We start from the raw sequence: 25,612 nt of genomic DNA, 5'->3' as shown, positions 1-25,612 counted from the left end.
AGTGCTTGGTTGGATCCAAGGGCCAGTTCAGAAGCATAAAGTCATAACCTAGCTATTGTCAATCTGCTATAGACAAGCATTTAAGAAAATGGATGGATGGATTATTTGTCCTACTTCCGGTCACATCACTTTGACGCCACAGTCTGTCCCAGAAACCAGTGCCGGATCCCGTTTTTTTTTTTACTTTTATAAACCACTCAGAAAAAGAAAACACTGCAACTGTTTTTTTTTTTTGTAATCACAATTTCAATATACAGTACAAACATAAAATAATAAGGAAGAAAATAAAATATAAGGAAAGAAAAAGTATATAAAATAAAATAAAATTGTTAGAATGTCTTTCTAAAAGAGCAAAAAGGTCAACTAAAGAAAATAGTCTCTGGGCATTTTTGCATGTCATGAAATACAAGCATTATTTTTATTTTTTATTTTTTTGTATAGTTTGAGATTGTTCTTCCAACTGTTGATGTGTGGCTTTGCCTTGAGGTATTTGCATCTTGAAAACATTAAAACACTTTGAAATAATTTCTGTTAGCACCGGTGTCTCGACAAAACAGCATTCCCGTCAGAGTAGCATACCTTGCACTTCCGTGCATGCGCTGTAGAGAACAGGTCACGCGGAGTAAGAACAGGTTGGCTGTTAGCTTGAGTTTAGGATGCGGTGTGTTTACAAATAGATAGAGCTCAGTTTACTATACGGGTATGCTGATCTGACAGTACACCGGCTCCTTTTTTTTATTTGTATTTTTTTTTTATTGCGCCGGCTCCTCTCACGTGATCAGCTGGTGCCGTGACGTCACCACACAACTCGGAAGTAGGCACTAGCTAGCTGGAATGAAATGATGGTTGCGGCCTCTCGTCGTCATCCCGACAACAGGAAGAAAATGTTAGAACATTTGCAACTCTTCTAAGCGAACTACCAACGAGTCCACTCGGATCCCGGTCGGAGCTGCCAACGTCCGTTAGGCCAGGCTAGAAGGAAGAAGAAGCAAGTAAAAAACAACCCCCCCAAAAAAACGTTCAAAAATGTCGCTGTTCCAATCGGCGCTGGATTTCCTCGCCGGGCCCGGTTCTGTCGGAGCGGCAAGCCGGGACCAGAACGACTTTGTGGGGCAGATGGTCGAGCTGGGCGACATGAAACTGCGGATCAAGAGGGTGATTGCGGAAGGTAAAAGGGCGACAGATTCATGTTCGGTGACAAGGAGCTGGTGCTAACTAGCAGCGGGGAAGCTAACTTGCTAACAGTTATCCAATGACAGAAACACTTAACACGATATTTATCAATCAATTACATTCTGGTGCAATTCCACTGCTTTCACTATATTTTCAAGCAGGAGTGCGACTGGATGGCTACGTTAATCTCCAAACTAAAGATAATGTTGTTGCGCTTTGCAAGAAGATGAATTAATCTGTATTTCGGTGCAAAACTCAAGCAGTCGCTGCTTATGTGGTTAGCGTAGAGTAAAGTATTGCTTTTGACACCATCTCGTGCAATCTTGTGCCAAGGAACTGAAGAAGAAAGAAGGGCAAAAAAAGCAACAAAGTAGAAGCTGAAATTCCGAGCAGTTGGACAATTTTAAATAAAAATGACTATCTAAACAATTAATTAGTTATTAAGCGTAATAAGCCATCAATTTGATAATTAATTGTCGATTAATCGTTGCACCTGCAATATAAACTAAAGCAACAACGAAGAAGAAACAGCATCAAACAAGTTTTTTCGACTGTATTTATTCCTTGCAGGGCAAACGCAACTGAGTAATAAAAGATAAGAAATAAAGCAGTAAAGAAAAAAGTGGGTGGAGTCTCCTTGGCGCAAAGTCAACAGTATTTATGAGAAATAAAGTGACAAACTAACAGAGACAAAAAAGTTTCTCAACTGGTCCTTTACTTGCAAGACAAACAAGGAGACAACGATGAAGCTCTCCTTACAGGGCAAAAAAAAAAAAACTATAGGAAATAAAGCAACAAGGTTGTAAACATCTTTTGAGTAATTATCCCCTCTTGGGCAACCATATGTCGAATAGCAATAAGAATTAAAACAACATAGAAGATAGAGGGGAGAAACAAACATAACCAATAACCAAAAATACAAAGAAAGTTGAAAAAAAATAAGTCAGCGACACCGTTTTATACGATACGATACGATATACTTTTATTTTCCCCGTGGGGAACTTTTTCCTGGACTCCGTCCAGCTGCAGTTTACAGTAAAGAGAACAACAGAATAGAAAGAGATGAAATTAAAATTAAATAAATAAGAAGTGCAGCAATAAGTAGAAGACTTCCCAGAAGTCTTCACAGGAGTATACATGTGTAGAGAAGTACATTGCACACATCCATATACACACTTCTATATATATATATATACACACACATGGGTATGTACACAACATTGCACCATATGTATATATCTTATTGCACTGAGTTAATGTCGGTGTTAATGGTGTACTTTGTCTTTGCACAAATGCAATAGTAAAGGTGAGAATTAAAGCAATAGTGAAGAAGAAGATGGGAGAAACAAACACCCAGGTAACGGTAAGAATTAGAGCAACTAAAAAGACGAGAGGCGCGAAACAACCAAAATCCAAGAATTAAAGCAGGAAAAAGGTTAGATTTTTTTCCTTGAGGAACAAGCACAGCAAGCAGAGTAATGGTAAGAATTAAAGTGATAATAAAGATGAAGTTAGTGTTGAGAAACAAACGGCCAGGTGACAATAAGAATTAAAGCAACAAAGAAGAGATTTAGCAAGAACAACATTTTTCGGCTGGATTTCTCCCTTGCAGAACAAATGTAACTGAGAAATGATAAGAATTTAAGTAACAAATAAGAACGTGGGGAGAATCGTTAACGTTGTGTTTACCTCAGGTGGCTTTGCCTTTGTCTACGAAGCCCAGGACATCAGCAATGGAAAAGATTACGCTCTCAAGGTAAGAGGAAACTTGTTTAATTGGATGCTTTAATTATTATTCCTTCAGCTTTTGTGTGTGAGCACAACACATCAGATTCTTCTCTTTTGGTTTGCTTCCAGCGACTTTTGTCCAACGAGGATGAGAAGAACAAGGAAATAATCCAGGAAGTTTGCTTCATGGTACATTTTGCCCGTTTTCATTTGACACCGTCTTTCTGTGTTAATTTGGTATTTTTTCAAAAACGTTCGCCCTCGTGCCACCTATGCAGAAAAAGCTGTCGGGACATCCCAACGTGGTCCAGTTCTGCTCGGCCGCCTCCATCGGCAAAGAGGAGTCGGACACGGGACAGGCCGAGTTCCTCATCCTCACGGAACTCTGCAAAGGTACGTTCATGGCGGCGGCGCGTAGTTAGCGCTGAGTCGTGCCTTTTTGCTCAGAGGCAACGGTGACAAAACCATTTCCTGTCCGTCTACGGACTCGCTGAACCTTCACCCACTTCCTGTCTGCTCACTCGGGTGTTTTACTACGACTGCTTTCAAGGCTTGTACTTGGGCAACATTTTCTTTTCTTTTTTCTGTTTGAAATGAATTGAACACACCACGAATATAGAGCAGCGCCCACATTGTGCTCGTTTGCCGATTAATCGGTTGGGTCCTACTTAACACATCTAACAATAATGTTGTAAATTACAGGCAACACATTTGGCTGATTTACCAATACTTTGTCTTCTAGTATTTGTTTACAACAGAGAAAAATCAGCAAAAACTGTTCCTTTGTCTTCAGATTGTTTATAATGGTTGTTTGAATGTTGTCATTTTTGTCTTAGTAATGTGTAAAAAAAAAAAATAATAATAATAATGTCATTGGCAAAAAAATCTGTTGATTTTTGCTGATGTGAAAAGGGTTGCTATTGTCCAATTAAATCAAGCAAGTGATTAGCTGGTTGTTTTTTGCAGAGGATAAAGAATACATCTCGAAGTTCTAAGGCAGTTTTGAGTACGGGTTGTGATGGGGTCGATGCGGACCCCGCAAACGTTTCCTCTCACCCTCAGGTCAGCTGGTGGACTTCCTGCGGCGGGTGGAGCAGCGCGCCCCCGTGTCCTGCGACACAGTGCTGAAGGTCTTCTACCAGACGTGCCGCGCCGTGCAGCACCTGCACAAGCAGAAGCCACACATCATACACAGAGACCTCAAGGTGGGCCACACGTTTTCTTTTCTTTTTTTTTAGCAAGAACCACATCATGTTTGCATGCAAAACGTCACGCAGCTCCAAAAGGACTCGTTTTTGTGAAATCCCAAAAATGTAAACATGGCACTTGATTATTAAAATGCCAATCTGCTGTGTGTTTTAATGTAGCTGAATTAGCGGCATAAACACCAACAAGGATCACGGGCGATGTATCTTAAAAATGTGAGAATAAAGTAAGAATTCTGTGATTAAAATTAGAATTCTGAGCTTAAAGGCAGAATTCTCACTTTATGTCGGAATTCAGACTTTAAAGTAAGAATTCTGAGAATAAATTCAGAATCCTGCTAACCTTTTTTTTCTCTCTTCACTGGCCCTAATCCTCTTCCGTACGATAGTGACAGCTCTAATTAAATACTTTTTTTTTTGTTTGCCTCAAAATTGTACACACTATGCCTCCATATTGACAACATGAAAAAAAAAAAATCGTAATTTCTGCAAACGTATTCGTTAAAGAAAAAGTAAGAAATCACATGTGCACAGTCAAGTAGTCCCCATTTTTGCTCAACGCAGCCAATCGATGGATGTTGACCGCTTTGCATGCTACGTAATTGTGGTGGTGCAGCAAAAAGGTTGAGCTGACGTTTGTGCCGCTATCTCTGGCTTACAGATTGAGAACCTGCTGATTAGTAACCAAGGCACCATCAAACTGTGCGACTTTGGCAGCGCCACCACTGTGGCTCATTACCCCGATTACAGCTGGTCGGCACAGAAGCGGTCCATGGTGGAGGACGAGGTACGTGCGCAACATCACGTTTCTTAGGCGCAAAAAAAAAGGGGCCTTTTCAGAATTGACGCTTGTCTTTTGGGGAGGCTGTCAAATGAATTCCAAAGAAGAAAAGTCCAATTGAAAAGGCTCAAGCAACAGGTGGCGCTAGAAGCGAACACAAAAAGGCATCAATGACAACAATCCTGGATTGAGGGAAATATTGATTCAAATATGAAATTGTTAATATGCCATTTTATGCACGCATTAAAATATAGATATTGCTTAATTCAGAATGAATTGCATAATTATAAATATTGACTGTCTACTTTGTATTTTATCATGTTTTATTATAGTGTATTGTATTTCCTTCTAAATTCCTAATACTTTAAATATGATTTTATTTTAGAAATCAAAATCTAATTATGTCATGATTATAATGAGGTACCTTTGATTTTATTCTTTGAAATTCAAGCTATGTATTCTAATTCCTCACTCTATTTTTATTTGATTTGATTCCATTTCTTAGTGTTGTAATCTAAAGTATTAATATTTGAATATACATAACAAACAATGTAACAAAAAGGATGTAAATAGATTTCCCCCCCGATTTATAGTGTTGAAATACATACGCCAAGATAAGGCCTTTCTTTCAAGGCTTCGTTCCCATTAAAAGGCCATTAAGCCTTTTTTTTCTTCTTCTGCCTTTTTCATGACTGCATCCGGTTGGCAAATGACTTTGACAGACACCAGACGCTTTTGATTAAATAATCAAGCGGCAGTCCAGGATGTTTTGTTGGGCTTTGACTCCAATGAGATGCGCCCCAGAGATTGGCCTCGTAAACCCGATCACCTCCGTCACGCTAATGACCACCACGTGTATTACAACGCCTATTTTATTGGATGTTCACGTGCCCATTCTGCCCATCCTAAAAGTGTCATCATTTATTCTACTTTTACTCTTTCCCAACATTTCCATGAAAAATATCCCAATAAAAAAATGACCTCATCCTTCCACATTTCTCATCTTGTTCAAATCCTTCCAACTTCAGACTCTTCAGTTCATTCAGGAAATAATTCTCACATTCCAAAACTATACATTTGTACCTAATCTATCCACAATTCTTGACCGATTCAAACCATTCCAATTTTAAAGTCACCCTTTTCAGAACACCTATAAAACTTTTTTTTTTTTTTTTACATTCTCTGAATTGTCACATTTCCAAATTTGCCAAGACGAAATTCCCAAATTAGGCCAATTATTTATTTATTTATTTTACCGTTGTTGCTATTCTGTCCACATTTAGCTCATTAATGACATCTAGCTATTATTTTTCACAGCCCCCAAATGATCACGTTCAGATTTTCCAAGACCAAATTCACCAAACTAATCCCCTATCTATGTACATGTTATGATTTATGTGATGGCATAGCTTCTGTTAACATTGTAGAAGTCTCTCTGCCCCCCCCCCCCCTTTTTTTTATATAGATCACAAGGAACACCACTCCAGCATACCGGACCCCAGAAATGATCGACCTCTACTCCAACTACCCAATCAATGAGAAGCAAGACATCTGGGTTCGACCTCCGCTTCACTGTACTATGTAGTGTCTAATTAGCTTAGCTTAGCACAATACTAGTAGATGCTGATGTTTGGCTTGATACCAATATTTGCTAAACTCAAAACGTTTGGTCTGTATGAAGCCATATGTTGCGTCGCCCGATTTCATGAATGAAAATTAGGACGAACGAAATGATTATTGCTCGTCATTACTCACCGTCATTTAGGAGCCGCTGCCGTAGTCTACATGTATTGTAGCGTTGGTGAACTAATCAGGCCAAGCGGCGAACAAACAACAACTCTTTAATGACAATTTGCAAGTAACTGTCGGCCAGAACACAACAGCTTCGAATCCGCTTAGGCAAAAGTCTGTGTTGCGTTCACGGACCGTCCAGACCATGGGAAACTACGCAACCCGCGACTCACCCACAACGATTGCTACAGAATGCTAGTAGTTTTTTTAAATCAACTCGGAAAATGTTACGTCATATAAGCAGGTATAATTTTGCTTACTACGTTTTATTTTTTTGATATGTATATTGAATTTCTTTACTGATTTGTGTTTGCATGCCATGTTTCATGCGACATGAAAAGTTGGACATGTTGAAGTGGTAAATTGTAACTATAACTGTAATTGTAGTAGAAAAAAACTGTGATGTATATATGGCTTCATTTGCCTTTATTTTAAGGTCCTGTAATGTATAATAGATCTGATCTTGTTTATTATAATTTGAAAATGACCTTGAAAAAAATAATCGCATATGATATCACAATCGCAATTTTTTGGGGGGGGGGAATCGCAATTAGACTATATTCCATAATCGTTCGTCGCTAATATTAACGCATACAAACCCATTTGTGTTTATATATATATCTATATACAACAGATATATATATATATTTATATCCTCACCCAATAAAAATCGTTGAGGAATCGGGTTGATGAGCCGCCAATGAATTCCCGTCCCTAAATCTGTCCCGTCCTCCGCAGGCCCTGGGCTGCATCCTCTACCTGCTGTGTTTCAAGCAGCACCCTTTCGAGGAAGGCGCCAAGCTGCAGATCGTCAACGGGAAGTACTCTATGCCGCAGAACGACACCAAGTACACGGTCTACCACGAGCTCATCCGTAAGCGCGGCACGTCCGCAGCCAATACCGCCAATGCGTGGACGTATTGTGTTCGTCATCCTTCGTTCTTTGCAGGCTCCATGTTGAAGGTGAACCCCGTGGAGCGTCTCTCCATCACTGAGTTGGTCAACCAGCTTCAGGAAATAGCGGCGGCGCGGAACGTCAACCCCAAGTCTCCCATCACTGAGGTTGGTGTCACCTTTTGCATTCTCCGCCCTGTGAGTGGACGATACTTTTAAATTGCACTTGGGATATCCAATCCGAGACCACATCATATCACATGACCTTTCACAACAAAAAATAAACATTTGCACGTATAAATCGAGATCCAGTGGAATACAGAATACACATTTGGCTCTTTTTTTTATTTTTATTTTTTTATATAAAGACCTCACGTCGTTCGCCGTCAAAACTGGCACATTTAGATTTTTGCGCTGGGGGCAAGCGTAGTTTAGCATGTTTGGATTGACTTGTTCTGTCACGTTATGGCGCTGCACCAGCATGTGAGCGGAGTCATTTGTCACCAGCGTGGAATTATTGACTTAACCGCGTTAGCCAGACAGACCGAAATGAAAGCAAATCAGCACTTGAGCCCCCGCCTTGGCGCCCCCCCTGGCACGCTGCCTCACATTGAGCAGTTAAGTCCCAATCCTTATCCCCAATAATGCCACTAATGAGCAAATCTTCCTCCGAAGTTGCGAGTTATTCAAAGCTGATTTCAAGGTGAAAAAGCTGCCATTTTGTAGCCATTATATCCACAGTCGTCTGCTTGGATGTTGCCATCAGAATAAATGACTTTACAGCGGTGGCTCCCATGACCAATGAAAATCAGCAAATGAGAGAGCCCAGAATTCATTTGCTATCCCACATGCTTGCAACACATTTTAACTCATTAAAACACATTTAAACTTATTGAATGGTTTTATTGGGTCAGCGATTCCTAGTGTATGCATTTAGAAATGATGTACTTTTTAATACACTCATCAAAATGGTCATATCTCAAATCATCTTTGCCCATTGAAATGAATGGAAATGTAATCAACCCGTTCCCGCCACCCTCCCACAAATAAATAAATTACACTGAGTTTTTAATAAGAGAAATATTACTTATGACTCTAATAGACAGTGTTACTTTATTAAAGTATATACTAATTAAGCGATTAACTAGGATGTAAAGAATTAAACCGTTTTCCCCACATTTTTTGCTGTGATTCTATGGACATAGGGCATCTCCTTCTGGTGTTTGCACAGACAGACAAACAGATATACATGGAGATGGCCAATACTTCTCAGTCAGCTACAGTTGTGTTTTTCTTCATAGAAGATAAAGAATATATGCTTAGTGTGTATTGTAAAATTGTCTCTCTACATGTGTTACTCAACATATTGTGTTCCAATATCAGCTCCCTAAAGAGTTACCATAATAACTTAAGACTGATGCTATTGCTTAGCCCGTCTATGGCGTTTTGCATTGTTTGTTAGCATTAAGCTAAACAGATTTACCTAAAGCAAAGCTATGGGGTTGTTTTAAATATACGAGTAATTGTTGAGTTTGTTTGAGGGTCAACGTCCGCTGATAAGTGGAAAAATTGGGGTCACTTGTATCTCAAGACACCGCATTGTTTTGAGGAATCCCCAAGCGGAGGCTCCCCAGTTTGAACAGCAACTGCTTTCCATAATAAGGGCGGCGAGTGTGTGTCGAGGGGAAGAAGGCTAATCTGATTAGCATTAAGAAGGGGTTTCCCTGCTGGCCGTAAGAAGATTATTGTCCTCCGCCTCCTTCTGAACTTCCTCCGCAGACGTCCACCGACCTCAGGCATGACCGGACGGAAAACGGAGTAGATAATGCGGGTCCTCTTTTTGGGATTTTGTTATTTGAAAAACATTTTTCAAGGGAATGATGTTGACCGCGTACTACTGCTGGCGTCCCGTGTATGACGGCTATGAATGTCTGCAGCTCCTGGAGCAGAACGGAGGCTTCGGAAGTAACGGGGCGGTGGCGGCGGCGACGACAACCACGGCGGTGGCGGCGGTGGCGGCGGCACCTGTGCACATTCAACACAATGTTCACAGCAATGCCGGTGAGTGACCTTTTTTTGTTGTTATCTATGAACCGATTCCCTTATTTTGAAAAAGGTCCCCAAATGACGGCTGATCATGACGAGGATGCTCAGTCTGCTGTTAGGCGTGGCCCTATTTCGGTTTAATGGGGCTTGCTGGTTTTTGCGCTACAACTACTAATTTCTAAAAGACTTAAAACAATATTACTTGTTTACTTGAATGAATTTCAAATAAATGGTCAAAATAATTCTATATATTTTTTATTAACTGTTAATTGATTTAAGAATAAAACCAACCTCAATGAAATGTGTATGCATTTAATGAAAAAATGAAAATACATTTATAAAGTAAAACTAAATGTACCTCCCCATTTCCATATTAACGGTAACAAAATATTTCTTTTAATTAAAAAAAAAAAAAAATCCTCACAATTTTTTCTTTAAAAATCATATTCTAAAGGCATCTACGATCCCGAGCAGTCAGGCAGCGGCTTCCTGGACATCCTGAAGGGAGGAACGGAGCGCTTCCTGACCAACATCAAGGATACCTCCTCCAAGGTCATCCAGTCTGTAGCCAGGTAAGATGCTTGTTTTCCACATAGTATGCAGTTCCGTCTCTTTTCCGTCAGTCCTAATTAAGTCTTATATCGACCAACATTAACACTCTTGTCACTGTCTTGTACTGTGTTATGATCTCTTTTGATTGCAATTGCATTGTGAGCCATTTGAAAAGGACCGGGGTTCCAAATGAATGGAGCGTTATCGATAAATTAACTATTTTCAATTTACTGGAAGACAGAAATATTATTTGACATTACATGCAGTTTTTTTTGTGTGTTTGAACAGGACTGACTTTCTTTTTCTTTTTGTAATTCATAAGCACAAGTGGGTTATTGTTGTACATTTTTTGTAGATGTTTTAGTCCAAAAATGTGACATAACATTATGCCCCATGTTCACATGGGCATGGAAATAAATTCATCTTCCTGAATTGATATCAAAGCATTTAAATCAATGCTGAATCAAATCACAACCTAAATAGTCAAAATTAAATGATATTGCAATGTAAAGAATCAGAATGAAATCAAATTGTGAGGTTCTTCATGTTGCCTTGTACTTTCGCAATCGTGAGAGAGGTTCAGAGTGAATGATGAGCGCATGTAAATAAATAAAGCCGCCCGCCGACATTCAATTGGAGCCATGCGGTCAGTCAGTGTTGCAAATATTCAGTTTTGCAAATTTCCTAACCATTTATTCCCATAAATTCTTGGTAATTCCCATTGAAGATTTCTACCTAAAAAAAAAAAAAGTCTAAAAATGACAGTGGAGGTGTTGGAGTCTTCCATTTTTTTCCATGTGTTTGGGTGTATTCATTGTTTTGTATTTGTTTTGGTCATTTTGTTTTTCTTTTCTCCTCTGTGTCCAATCCCTCACTTTGTCTCCATCTCCTAGCAACCCAAGGTAAACAATGAGCCTCGGCCAAGCTCCTGTAGTTTCTGTGTTTGATTTAGAGGAGTTCAACTCTGCTGCGTTTGTTTTGTCTGCAAAATAACTTCTGATTTGTGCTAACATCACGTGTTCCATCCTCGCTTGAATTCCCACACGAGCATAATTGCATACACGTCATTTAATACGCTTGTTTTCAATATGGCACCTGCCGTTGAATTAAAGGGGACATATTATGGAAAGCTGCCTGCTCGAAGGTGCGCTATTCTTTCAAAAGCCAAAAAGCTAGCAGTGATCTCAGCTTTACCATCAGATGCATCAACACTTGTAATAAGTTGGTGAAACGTTACAAGTACCGTAGTTATTTTTTTCCAGAAGCAAGTTCTCACACAGGCCTTATTGCATAAAGGACAGGAAGATTCCTGACACACTTTCCGATAAAGAATTTTAAAAAGACAAACTGCTACGGTTGCATTTTTTAAACCCTGAATTTGAACCTTTAATAAAAAGGCAACTGCTGCTGTTGCATTTTACTGAAGAAGACTAACTAACTTGGCCTTTCCTAAAAAGAAAGAAAGAAGCTGTTAATGTACCTCATCTCTTAATAAGCAGTGTACAGTGAACCCATTCCATGTTATTTGCAGTATATATTTTTTCCTGAATTTTGTTTATTGAATCCACTGCATATGTATCTTGTTGTTTTTCCAAGATGAAATATTTTGGAAAAAATTTAATCATGGCAATCATAATAATGAGCGCCAATCATTTAAATGCTGTGTTTGAAATGAAACGTCATAATGTGTCCCCTTTTAAAAAACGAATCAGAGAAGTTTGTCATTGCATGACTGATTGTTAACTAAGCAGCGTTCTAACCAGCGTCACATGCTCGCTAACAGAGCATCAATTAGTTTAGCGGATGATAAAGAAGCTTGTTAAAACTTTTGAGCATGAAAGACATAAAACACGCACCTTCTACACAGCACTTATTTTCTGGGTCAAATCATTCGACCAAATGGAAACCAAGACATTATTGTGGATTTGTGGGATTTACAGGAACTGTTTTCAATTCATATGTTGATTACACATATTAAGACATTTTGTCAGTATAAAACCTCGGCTTACCATAATCAGTTAAAACAGCTCAGACAATGACAACATGTAATTTCATATCTTTGCAGCTTTAAATAATGATAATAACTATAGGAAATAAACAGTGGTTATTTGGATTGTTTCTTTAGAAACAGATTGAAATATGATTTTTTTTTCTACTCTAGAGAAAACATAACAGGAGGTTTCTGCCACTGCACTTATACACATTCTTCATTTGAATTTTTCCAAACAGGTCAATTTGACCAGCAACATATCGGGAGGGTTATTAAATATGCTTGCCGTCATATGTAGAGCATGTTTTTCTGACCTGCAATTTCTTTTGCAGCTACGCCAAAGGTGACCTGGATTTATCCTACATCACGTCCAGAATAGCAGGTGAGCATCTCAACCGCAACTGTCCACCATTTTTGTTCCGTCCTTCACAAGTGCCGTCAATGTGGAAAGATTTGAATGCGTCTTTTTGTGTGCAGTCATGTCATTCCCGGCGGAAGGGGTGGAGTCGGCCATAAAGAACAATATCGAGGACGTGCGCCTATTTCTGGATTCGCGTCACCCGGGACACTACGCCGTCTACAACCTCTCCAGACGCGCCTACAGGCCGTCCCGCTTCCACAACCGGGTACGAGTGAGTGTGGGCAGCTTGATGACTCAGACTTGCTAGTATCTAATATGACTCATCAAAAGTGCACTGTGACGCTTAAGCATATTCTCCGACTCTGAAAACATACACTGCGACTCGCATCCTTTGACTCGCTAACGTCCACCGCTCGCTTGCAGACTTTTTTGGTCATTGCGACCGAAGATCTGTGGTCAACCACGCAATGTTATGTGACCGATTTCAATCCGGTGCTTTACAACGGCAATTTTACGGGTGTGTGACATGGGAAGATGAATGTAAACATGATATGATTCGTCAAGATGACGTTCGGTTGACAGTAGTTGCTTTGACACTTTTATTAAAGTGATCGTATTAAAAAGAAGCGCAAACGTCATAGACCAGTTGTGTGTGTGGTGTTTGAAAACCGCCACATAAAAATCACTAGATAGTGTCTTTATCACCCCCAAAAATACACCGGTAATATCGTAGAAGGTACGATATGGAACACCCGTACTTGATTCAAATTGGCGTATTGGGATCCACGTGCTTTGTCACGCAAACATCTGCTTCCCGTCACTCGCCTCCATTGTCGCCTCTCACGAACGTCCACTCTGACTCGCTAACATCAGCGCCTGCGTTTGCTGTGCTGTTTCTTCGTGCGTCTGTTATGGCCCAGGTGTCCGAATGCAACTGGCAGGTGCGTCGTTCTCCCAACCTGCGCAGTCTCTACAGCGTGTGCAAGAACATGCACCAGTGGCTGAAGCAGGACCAGAGGAACATCTGCGTGGTCCACTGCCTGGTACGAAAAGCAGACGAGTGTGGCGGCGCTGGCCGCGCTCAGTTTGAGCGCGCGGCTTCACGTTGTCCGTTTTTGCCGCAGGACGGCAGAGCAGCGTCCGCGGTGGCCGTTTGCTCCTTCCTGTGCTTCTGCCGCCTTTTCACCACGGCCGAAGCGGCGGTCTACATGTTCTCCATGAAACGATGCCCGCCTGGCATAGCCCCATCACACAAGAGGTGCCGACACCTCCCCGCATTTGTGGCTCTTTTAAATCACACCGCAGTCACTTTCTCATCTGTGTGTGTGATTTATTTATTTATTTATTTTTTTTAAATGCAGGTACATCGAGTACATGTGTGACATGATGGCGGAGGAACCCATCACCCCGCACTGCAAGCCCGTGGTCATCCGCGCCATCACCATGACGCCTGTGCCGCTGTTTAACAAGCAGCGCAACGGCTGCCGTCCCTTCTGTGAGGTCTACGTCGGCGACGAGCGAGTCCTGACAACCTCGCAGGAGTACGATAGGATGAAGTAGGCTTGCTTTTCTTTTCAGAACTTCTGGCAACTTCCTCTTGATTCAAAAATGTCAAGATGCAAAACACGTTATAAATGTAAATGTTAGGGAGAGGCATTTTGACAAATATTTTTTTTATCTGACAGCCAATAAAAGATAAATCTAAAACCACTTTAATCTCGGTGAACTATTTACTTAAATTTTCAGTTAACTTTATCAGCGATGACTCTGGGACCCTGAAACATTTTTTTCCTTCAACATTAAAACAAAGAAATGTGAAAGTTTAAAGGTCCATGTCGCAAGTCACAGAGTTTTTGTGGATTTGCGACCCCTCTGGCGAAAAGCGGAATGGAAGCCAGCGACGTGCACGCGGCCAGAGTGCCGAGACGTTAGTTAGTGGTGGTTTTATTGTGCATTGCTTATCATAAATAGACCCTATTGCATTTTGGTGACGAGGTCTTACCGTTTTAGCAAGAAGAAAGCAAGCTGTGGGTCCCGTTTCATCCTCTTCGGTTTTTCCACCTACTCCAATATTAACGCTGCTCCAATATTGATCCATGTCCTCCTGCGAAGCTTGTGTGACTTCACCTTTGCTTGGGACAGTGTTATCCTTTCCTGCAGTGTTCTGGAGAAGTTTTAAGAGTGGTGCTCTTTTGAAAGGGCACTTTTTGAGCATTTCCATTCTTAAGCTCTGTTTATGAAATATAATTCTAATGAAATATTTGAGTAGTGCATACCTACTTTTGCCCCACGCTGTATATCGCTTTGTCTTCCGTCTGCAGGGATTTCAAGATGGAGGACGGAAGAGCAGAGATTCCCCTGAACGTCACCGTCCAAGGAGACGTGCTGGTTGTTATCTACCACGCCAGGTCGACACTGGGAGGTCGTCTGCAGGCTAAGGTCTATTAGGATACGCAAACTTTTAAAGAAAATGAAGAAAGAAAAGTTGACAATGTTTGCTCAAGCTCTTCTAACAGTTAATGTCCCAAAAATGTCCACTTCCAAGCAATGATGTATTTTTTGTGTGCGTCTACTCATGATAGACTTGCCTACTAATTGTAATGTTCCTTGTTGAAACAACCTTCCAGGCGCTGAATTTCTGAAGAATTCTGTCTTCCTTTCCTTGGTGGAGTAACACATTGACTGCTCTCCTCTCTCTTTGCTGTTTCAGATGGCCTCCATGAAAATGTTTCAGATCCAGTTCCACACGGGCTTCGTCCCCAGAAATGCCACCACTGTGAAGTTTGCCAAGTAAGTATTCAACGATAAAGAATTCGCTCTCGGCTTAGAAGCAAAAATCGTTGGTTGCAAAATGCTATCAAGCTTAGTTTATTATTATTATTATTATTATTATTATTTTTGCATACATATAAGGTTACCTATGCGGCAATAAAATAAATCATATATAACTAATAAATATTCCCTTAGAGGAATAAAGTACCATTTTATTTAAAAAAAATAAAAATAAAAAAAATAATTTAGTCCTAGCTTTTATTATTATTATTTTTAATAGAACAAAACCATCTATTCCAGTAGAAGTCATAAATCAAAATACAAGAATATTTTGTTTTTCAAAGTCACAAAATTCGACAAAAGTATCAATTTGCTGCAATTTTGTACCCGGAAAAATTTCTATATCCTCAAAAAAAGTTAGTTTTTTTTTTATCTTAACAAAATAGATTTTTACGCTTATAAAGAAATTAGATTTTTTTTTCTTGTAAATATACTACAGTACTTTAATCTCAGCAATTTAAAACAGATTTCCAGTTTAAATTTTTTTTTTCTTTTTTCCTAGCGTCATAATATATTTACGTCTTATTTTGGGGGGAAATAGTTTACTTTTGGCTTCCTGTGACATTCGGGCTACACAAAAAATAATAATAATAAATCTGATTTATACAGCACTTTTCCCATTACTTGTGCTGGTTGTTTAGTTTTGTATGAAGTCGTCCTTTGGAAAATTTCTCAAAAACCACTGCCCTTCTTATGGGCAGGTACGACTTGGACGCCTGCGACATCCAGGAGAAATATCCAGACTTGTTCCAGGTCAACCTGGACATCGACGTGGAGCCTCGGGACCGACCCAGCGCCAAAACCCCGCCGTGGGACGGCTTCCAAACCAAGGGCCTCAACCCCAAGATCCTCTTTTCGTCTCGCGACGAGCAGCAGGAGATCCTCAGCAAGTTTGGTAGGTGGCACCACTTGCACATTTTAGGAGCAATCTCCATTTTCAACTCTGTGGGCTTTCTGCTGGCCATTTTTGAACCATTTTTTTTTTTTAAGTTTGAAAGTAGAAGAATGCCGGAGGGTTCGTTGACCTTTTCTGACCTCTAGGTAAACCGGAACTGCCTCGTCAACCGGGGTCGTCAGCATTCTATGACTCCAGTTTACCGGCACAGCAGCCTGCGCAAACGTCGGAAAGCTCGACCGCCTCGGAAACGGAATCTCCCGTGAGCAGCGATACCAATGCAAACAACTTCTTCCAGACACTGGATTGGGAAGGTACAAATTCATTCAGTCCTGACGGATTTTGTGCGACCCACAAAAATCAACAAAATCTATTTCTCCGTTCCTACATAGGCAAATTTATTGAAATAGCGAATTTCATACACCTGGCAGCTCAACGTGCTTCACATAATTAGAACAAGTTCAGCATTTGAAAACCAAAGAGTAAAAGAAATTTTAAAGCAAAGTAAAGAAATAAAAAGTACATAAACGGTGACTAAAATTACTAACAGAACTTTCAGTGCAAGTTCAAGATTTTGGAGAACATGACCCAGATTTCCACTTCCAGTTGTTTCCAACCCTGAATTTCGCAGATAAGTTTGGCGAGACGCTCTTCCACATGACCCTTTGAAAAACCAGCCAGTGGAATTAAACAGCTGGATTCTGTAGGCAAAGAAAAAGTCATCAGTTTTGCATGGTTGACTTCGTATTACCAGTTAAATGACATCAATTTGGAATCTTTCCAAAATTCCCAAACTTCACTTCCAATGGAAACCGAACCCTTTCAAGAACCGATGACATGGATTCCATGGAGCCTCTTGTCTTTTTTTTGTTTTCAGATGTTGGCGGGCCTCAGGACGCGTCGGCTGTCCAAACGGGAGGCTCCTCCAATGAACAGGAAGAACTGAGCGACCAGTCGGAAGGAGAATCCTACTCGTACTCGGCCCCCAGCGGGGAGCCTCTGTCGCGGGACACCAGCGAGCAACTCTTTGACGCCGACTTCCAGGTATGCCAAGAATAACATGTGGCTGTTTCCTCGCCAGGCAGATTTACCATTGAGCTCGTGCCCAAGTCATTTGATACCCGTTGGTATTTCTAGATTTATTTTGTTTTTAACACTTTACGGTTAACACTTTGGCATGGAGCCAGTTTAGGTTAAACATTTTGTTTCCCTCTGAACGACGCTGATAGGACTGTTTCGATTGAGGGTGGACTCAGGCTGTCAGACTGTGACGTCTTCAAGAATTTGAATCTGTGAATCTACTGGCAGCATGAATCTTGTCACTAAAAATTCACAAGTAATGGGATGTATCAGCATCGAAAAGTGAGGAAGCACTGTACACTCTAAAATGAAGGTGCAGCCGTTGTTTTCTGTAGGCGTAGAAAGCAGGATCGCAGTGGATTTAACATTTAATCATCTTCAGCCTGAAATACTGAATTTCCTAGTTTAAGCCTCAAGGTCAAACTAAATAGTGTGCTGCCATCTAGAGGTCCACAGTGGAATTACACCCCAAATAAACAGGAGACAGAACAAAATAGTTGTGAACTGTGCATAGCCGTATTTGCATATTGCTGTCTGACGCAACACCGTCCCCCTCTCCCTCCAACAAGACTCCGCCCCCCACCGCCGAGGATTCCCCCGCCGACAACACAGCCGATCTGTTAGGTTTGAACTCGGAACCCCAAGCGTCGTCCTCCGCTGGCCTGAAGGCGTCGTCCAGCCACAGCGACCTCCTCAACGACCTGTTTGCCCCGCCTGCCGGACCCGCGCCGGCGACCCAGGAGGACTTATTCTTTGGCGGCTCCAAACGTAAGCAAGAAGATTCGTGTTGAAGTGTGATTCCAACTCCAGTTTTTATGGGTCTTGAAATGTGTATTTTCCAGGAAATTTGGGTTCAACTCTGAATTGTGCAACTCAAAGGCCATTTTACTGATGCTCCCTGGTTGGAGATCTAGAGCCGCACAATGATATTTAACAAAACATCATGTGTTCAAAGTCATTTTAATTGACTTGCATGACAGTGGTTGGAAATATTTTGGCGATTTTTTGGGAATGTGCAAGAATTGATACCAGCTATTAGTACTGGGCTGATATCGGCCTCATTTCCAATGTTCAGTTGCTTGTGAAGTCTGTTGATTCCAGTCACGATACTTAAACCTTCCTGTTATGTTGTGGCTCAAAATGATCCACTTTCAATTTAAAGAACAAATGTTAGCTTTTCGCCATCAAACGTGTCACCAACAGTCAATTGAAAAAACTGTAGATATTTCAAAGGAACATTAAGCATGTAATGGGGTCAAGCTGACCCAACATTCAAATCAAGAGACTTTTAATTTGGATGCATGAAAGTGGTTGATAATTAGCTGGTTTAACACGTTTTTTTATGTTAAACATTTTGGGTGAAATTGACCCATTACATAATAAATAGTTTTTTTGTTATGAAATGTTTTTTTTTTTTTTTTACTGCCAATTAAAATCTTACATTTTTGTCACAATGCTTTTGGAATATTAAACGTAGCCCGGGTCAAACTGACCCATTTTTTTACGTCGAAGATACAAATGAGTAGTTTTTCCCTATGAAACTTCTCGTCAATTAAAATGGTTCATTTTGACATATTTGCCTTGAAAACTATAAGCTATAATAAATTATTAGGTCACTATTGGAACATTAAACATAGCCCGAGTCAAAATGATCTGCTTTAAAGTTAAAGAACTACAAATCGTATTATTTTAAGATGAAACTTTAAAAAAAAGATTAATTTGAAATATTTGTAATGAAAGCTGTGAATAATGTTTATTGAGAAGCGTTTTTATTATTAAATATAGCCTGGGTCAAATTGACCCGCGAACATAATTCTTGAGAAGCCAACCTAACAGGAGGGTAAAGGTGAGAAATTTGAAGAAAAGAAAGAACGAAAGCTTGTTCACAGTTTCTGGTCATTCTGTTTGTTGAAATTGTACTCTATGTTTGACCAAAAAAAATGTTGGGGGGGTGGGGCAGCCATTAGCGACCCATTTGACCCATTCGGGATGGGCTCCAGCTCCGGCGTGGGCTCCAGCGTGGGCTCGTCCCGGCAGGCCTCCGGGCCCGACCTGTTCGGAGATTTGATGGGGTCCGAGAATTCGGCGCCGAGCAAAGCCGCTCCGACGTCCAACGCCAGCCTTTTTAACCTCAGTGAGTTACCGCGGTTGCGTTATTGCGCCGATGCGGGCGTGTTCATATTTGTTGTCGCTCTCAGATAAGCTAGTGAACAACGCTCCCAAGATGACATCGTCGGCCAGTCACCCGGACCTCCTGGGCGGGTGGGACAGCTGGGCGCCGAGCACGTCTGCGGGTATGAACGCCGCTGCCAGCAGGCCCGCATACATCAGCGCAGGTGACAATGGGATTACATATTTAAAAATACTGAAACACGATTGTTTGTTTTCTGGCTCACTTTCGTATTTGTGTACTCGTAGCTTCTAGCATGTCATCAATGTCCAAGGCAAAGTCTCAGACCTTTGATCCCTTCGCTGATTTGGGAAACTTGGGCTCAAATTTACCAAGTAAGTGTCAACATGTCCGCTTGAATTTCATACTGATGATGTCTGAAATTCTGAACTGCGGCGCGATGCAGTTCACACCAATTTAAAAAGGATTAACTCCAAATTGACACAATTGACCCGTGTTACCGTACTGTATGATTCAGTTGAACAGCGTTTGATTCACTTCAGTTGTTTAATATTTCAATTACACTATGTTCCGATACGATTCACAATCATTACGATACAATTTTAATCACTGACAAAATGCGATTCACAATTATGATACAGTTCAGTATGATGCAATTTAATTTCAAATCAATGTGATTCACTACAATTATGATTCAAAGTAATTAATTACAATTAATATTCAATACTATTAACTCATTCACCCAAAGCCATTTATACTGAAGCAACCCCCTTCGCTCCCGGTTTCTGGATTTTGACTGATTTTGCAAGCCCCGCAGAATATTGTGTTCTATTGTTCTAAAAACATGGAACCTACCAAAAGAAAGATTAGAGTCTCTTCTTTCATCAGGAAAAAAGGTATATTTCCATCTGTTTCCGTTTTGCAGCAATTAGCATTAAAATAAGTTTCATCATTATTAAAAAATCTGTTTAAAACTGGGGGAAAGAGATTTTTGCAATATGGCCCTGGTTGATTTCTTATACTCTACTGACCGTAACTACCATTGCTTCAAGCATTCTCTTCAGTTCTTAGGCTGCATCAAATTCTTCTGTATGCTCTAGCACAGTGTCCTCAACCCTGGTCCTCGAGGACCGGTATCCCGCCTGTTTTCCATGCCTCCCACAGCCAACACAGGTGATTCATATCATCAGCTAATCAGCAATCTCTGGAGAAGGCTGATAACGATCTCCACCTGTGTTGGCTGTGGGAGCCATGGAAAACAGGCAGGATACCGGTCCCTGAGGATCAGGGTTGAGGACAACTGCTCTAGCATATAAAAAAACTTTTCTTTTTTTTAAACGTACAAATATATTTTTGGAAACATGGTAATATTTTTAATAGAGCGTATTGATATGTTTTTGGGAGCAAATGAGTTCATCATGATTTTGTATGTTTCAATTTAATTTGTAAAGAATATGATTCACTCCAATTTTAATGCAGTACAATTCACTCTTAATTAAAGGATGATTACGATTCACTGCAATTCTAATGCTAAAACTGAATCTCAATATGAGTTGATACAACACAGGTACACTGTTGAAGTGAATACCTTGAAATGAAGCTCAAGTGCTCCAACTTGTTTGTTGCAGGTTCTGCCAACACTAACGTCTCCGGGCCTACCAAGGCTCCAGCGTCCTCCTCTTCGTCCTCTTCGTGTTCGACTAAGCCTCAATGCCCGTCGTCCTGGCAATCCGGCAAAGCCCCCCAGGGCCACACCAAGCCCTGGCAGTCCGGACCCGGGTCTGCGCCCAAAGCGTCGTCGGCCCCCCAGTCCGCCGGCGCTCAGGCCACCAAGCCCAACTACAACCTCAACTTCCCCAGCGTCATCGGAGGCCGCGAGGAAAGAGGCGTTCGAGCTCCAGGATTCGGTATTTCCCCGACGTCGCGTTTATGTGTCGCAAATGCCGTTTGAAGATGTTTGTTTCTCACACTTTGTGTTGTCTCGACGCAGGCCCCAAGCCTAAAGTCAAGGAGGACGACTTTGGGGACCTGCTGTCCACTCAGGGCTTTTCCTCCAAGACGGATAAAAAAGAGCAGAGGACCATTGCGGAAATGAGGAGGCAGGAGATCACAAAGGAAATGGATCCCCTCAAACTGCAGGTATGCGACCCAGCCGGGATGCGCTCGGTTGACTCATTCAATCGGGGATGTTTTTATTTTGCCACCAAATCCCTTTCTCGGTCTTGCTTCTGTGGTTTTAGAGTTTGAGGGGAACAAAAAATACAGTATGCCTCAAACGGCTCATTTTCATCTCTTTTAGTCCAAAAAAAAAACGGTGCTTTTGATGAAACAAGCCCATGTTCTACTGCTGATTACTTTAAAAACTAGAAATAAATTTGACTGTCATTGAGTTAAAAAAAAAATTATTTATTTATTTTTGAAAGTATCACATTTTCTACTGGTGATCTCTTTTTTTTCCTCTAAGTGACTTTTGGTCGAAAAGAGGCATGAAAGGAAAAATGTACTGATCCTGTCACCAATGTCCAGCATGAAACACTAATGCCATCGAGTGGCAGAAAAATGATCTCAACACAAATGCGTGACTTAATGTTTTACACTCCAATGACTTTTTAACTTCAAATAACTGAATGACTTACTATAAATTTACTCTAACAGTGTTTGAAAAGATACAACCAGATTTTCATTTGGTAATCAAATTTGTCCACTTTAATGTTAATTAACAAGAGTGTGAACAAATATTTTCAGTACATTCAAAACATGTTATATGTGCAACTAATTTGCGATTAATCGCACGTTAAGTATGAAAATCATGCACTTATTTACGGTTAAAAATTGTAATCGACTGACAACCCTAATATATAAGCATGTATGTACAATACATGTGTGTGTGTATAAAGTACGACGTGGGCATTGCATTTGTTGCATTAAATTAGACTTGCTGATACCTGCAGAAATGCTGTTGTTTGCTGTAGTAGCTTGTAACTCTTGGCTTTGCTTTGGCCACGTGCATTCCGATAGCATTTTGTCCTCCGTCCCGTTAGATCTTGGACTGGATCGAGGGCAAGGAGCGGAACATCCGCGCGCTGCTGTCGACGCTGCACACGGTGCTGTGGGAAGGCGAGAGCCGCTGGAGGCCGGTGGGCATGGCCGACTTGGTGACGCCCGAGCAGGTCAAGAAGTTCTACAGAAAGGCCGTCCTGGTGGTCCATCCAGATAAGGTGCGCTCGGGACACGCTTGCTTTATGCTACATTGCCAACCGCGTGCACATCACGCAGTTGCCTCAATAAGGTAGCGTAATGCTAACCAGACTAAATAATGATGATTTTTGCGAACATCTTATTTTAAAAAACAAAAAAACAATCAGTCTGCTTTAATGGAGGACTACAAATCTATGAAATCTATGAATATTTACTTTTGAAAAGCTGAGAATCTGAGGATTTGGACCATTTTAAATTTAACAAGGCAGATTCATCTTCATTTCAACAGTTAATTTCATGTATGATTAGTTCTCTGACAGCCACTCTTTAAACATATTCACTCGCAGCCATTTTCACTGAAGCAACCCCCTTTGCTCCCAGCTGTTTTACTGGATTTTGACTGATTTTTCAAGGCCCACGGAATATTGTGTTCTATTCCTATAAAAACATGGAACCTACCAAAAGAAAGATTAGTCTCTTCTTTCATCAGGGAAAATGAATATTTCTATCTGTTTCCATTTTGCAGCAATTATTCACAAATCTGTTTAAAACACTGGGAGAAAGAGCTTTTTGCAACATGGCCCTGGTTGATCTCCCCCTGCTGCCACCTGCTGGCCGTTTTTCTGATAATTACCATTGCTTCAAGCAATCTCTTGAGTTCAGAGGCTGCATCAAAGCCTTCTGTATGCTCTAGCATTAAAAAAACAAACATAAAAAACGTATAAATACGTATTTGGGAGCATTGTAATATTTTAAATAGAACGTATTTATCCGTTTTTGGGAGCAAATTAATTCTCCTCCCTGTTTTCGACTTCAGGCAACAGGGAAGCCTTACGAGGACTACGCAAAGATGATCTTCATGGAGCTGAACGACGCCTGGTCAGAGTTTGAGAATCAGGGATCCAAAGCGCTCTTTTAGTAGGACAAACAACAACAATGACACACACACACACACACACACACACACAAAAAGAGACGGTCTGGATCTAGGCTGCATCTGAACTAATATCGAGCTCCCTGGGGCCTGATTGGACAGGACGGAGCCCACATTGGGCCTTGTTTTCTTTTGGGTGGGGGCGAGGATGGACGGCGTTGCACACCTCTGGGAGGTGTCCCCTCTTTCACTCCCTTCACTGTCGTTCCACGTCCTTGCTACGTTCGCGAAAGGAAAAACAAAAACTCTACTGTTGACACTGCAAACGTTCAAGGTGTGACAATCGAGGAGAGAACGAAGAATTCTCAAATACTGAGAAATTGTCATGAATTTTACAAACAAAACAAAGTCTCAAATGCTGTCAGTATTGCAGACAAGCATCCAAAATGGCTGCCAAACGTTTAATGTGATGCGTCTGTCGGGTACTATTGTGACATTCACACTCGTACATATGCCGAGATGGGGAATCCAGGACCAGAATGTAAAAACCCTGAACCAGTTTTCGCTTTTAGCCGCGGGTACGACGTCCACTCAACAGGTGGCGACGAGCTCGTTTACCTGCCATTTGAGTCGAAGCACCTTTGGCTAAAAGTCAAACTGTTTCAGGGTTTTTACATTCTGGTCCTGGATTCCCCATCCCTGTGCATGCCCTTTTTAGCCTTGTGCTAATTTCTGACAAAAAAGCAACTCCCACATAAGCAAAAGTGCTCTTTTTTATTATTATTGTTATTATTATGGCCGTCCACTCGTGCTGTAATCCGTGTCTAACCGCAAAAAATAAGGCTCTTAAAGAAGGAGGATGGCAATCCATGCTAATTACTTAGGGGTGTGCATGTGGTTAGCATCACGCTATGCTAGCCCGCTAACATCATGCACCCCAACAATTTAGCCTCATGCTATGCTCTGTCGCTAACTCGATGCACTCCGACTATGAAGCAGTTAATGTTGACGGGAGCGTTGTCAGTTAGCGTTATGCTGTGCTAACTCGCCAGCCACATCCACGCTAACAGTCAGGCTAGTTTTGATGAGGCAAAGCATTGAGTTAGGCTAATGCTACGCTATGACGCTAACCACCCGACAAAGACCGTGTGAAGTTGGCAAACTAGCATAGTTTAATGCTAACCACACACACTGAATGTCGGGCACGAGCTCACACTTGTTAGTATCGCTTGCTAACTTGCGAGTGGGTGAGGCTAATGTTTTTTTTTTTGGATTGACATCTATTAACCGGAACAGGGTGCGTGTATCGATTGGCTTTTCGTATTTCAGGAAGGCGGGGTCCATTGTGTGCGTAATTCTTGTAAATACAAAACATCCATCAAGTGACTTTGTGACGATGACATTTGAGTAACAGGTCCTTGTGTGCGCGTGTGTGCGTGTGCGTGTGTGTGTGTGTTTTCTAAGAATAACATCACGCGCTGCTGTTAATTGACGTCATTTTAGTTCACATTTTTACCTCATGGGCCAATCATCATCTTCTTATTTATTATTATCAGTTTTTCTTTGACATTCCCTTCATGCCTGATTCAAAACAATATGAATTTGAAGGAAAAAAGAAGTAAAATTTTCACATAATATATTGTGTGTGGGGGGGGCGGACCTCTTTGATTTCATTCCAAAGGTCGTTATTAATATGAATGTGCTTTTTACAAATATATAAATATATATATCCTTCTATCTTGTTATACATCTTTGTCTCTTTTTTTTTTTTTTTACTTGCTTTTTTGTGCTATTTCCTAATTTGAGTTGACAGTATGATCATAAGGATGGAAAACAAATTGTCATCACTAATGAATATGAATGTAGAAAAAGCACGATTAAAAGTTCTGAGGGGAATATGTCTTTTTTTCTTCTTTTTTTTTTTTTTTTTTTTACTGAGAGCACAAAGATTTTCAGGCAAGTGGCTTTAGCTTCATGCTATATCACTAATTAGCTAACAGACTGCACTTCCTGAACCTATTCATGAAATAGTGAGAGCATTCGGTTAGCTACCTCCCAAAATGAAGCTAATTGAACGTGGT

The 25,612-nt window shown here is 40.9% G+C and overlaps 1 protein-coding gene across 1 annotated transcript; it reads left to right on the top strand.

The window, feature by feature from the left end:
- Window positions 1–669: 669 nt before the first annotated feature.
- On the top strand, window positions 670–25,427 carry gak (cyclin G associated kinase). Its single transcript, XM_077561309.1, has 29 exons — window positions 670–1,168; window positions 2,868–2,929; window positions 3,031–3,090; window positions 3,180–3,294; window positions 3,964–4,106; window positions 4,768–4,893; window positions 6,353–6,442; window positions 7,417–7,552; window positions 7,628–7,740; window positions 9,510–9,633; window positions 10,073–10,190; window positions 12,493–12,542; window positions 12,638–12,786; window positions 13,442–13,564; window positions 13,646–13,779; window positions 13,883–14,077; window positions 14,843–14,960; window positions 15,232–15,311; window positions 16,055–16,248; window positions 16,395–16,562; window positions 17,126–17,292; window positions 17,898–18,096; window positions 19,289–19,462; window positions 19,527–19,664; window positions 19,747–19,833; window positions 21,088–21,366; window positions 21,450–21,598; window positions 22,501–22,677; window positions 23,475–25,427. Exons 1-29 carry the CDS (start codon window positions 1,027–1,029, stop codon window positions 23,574–23,576), a joined length of 3,912 nt encoding a protein of 1,303 aa, XP_077417435.1. The 5' UTR covers window positions 670–1,026; the 3' UTR covers window positions 23,577–25,427.
- The last annotated feature ends 185 nt before the right edge of the window (window positions 25,428–25,612 follow it).

Source organism: Vanacampus margaritifer, chromosome 3 (assembly GCF_051991255.1).
Source record: "Vanacampus margaritifer isolate UIUO_Vmar chromosome 3, RoL_Vmar_1.0, whole genome shotgun sequence".
In the NCBI taxonomy this organism is placed as follows: domain Eukaryota; kingdom Metazoa; phylum Chordata; class Actinopteri; order Syngnathiformes; family Syngnathidae; genus Vanacampus; species Vanacampus margaritifer.
The sequence above is the reverse complement of the archived record's forward strand: the minus strand, read 5'-3'. Positions and strand labels throughout refer to the sequence as shown.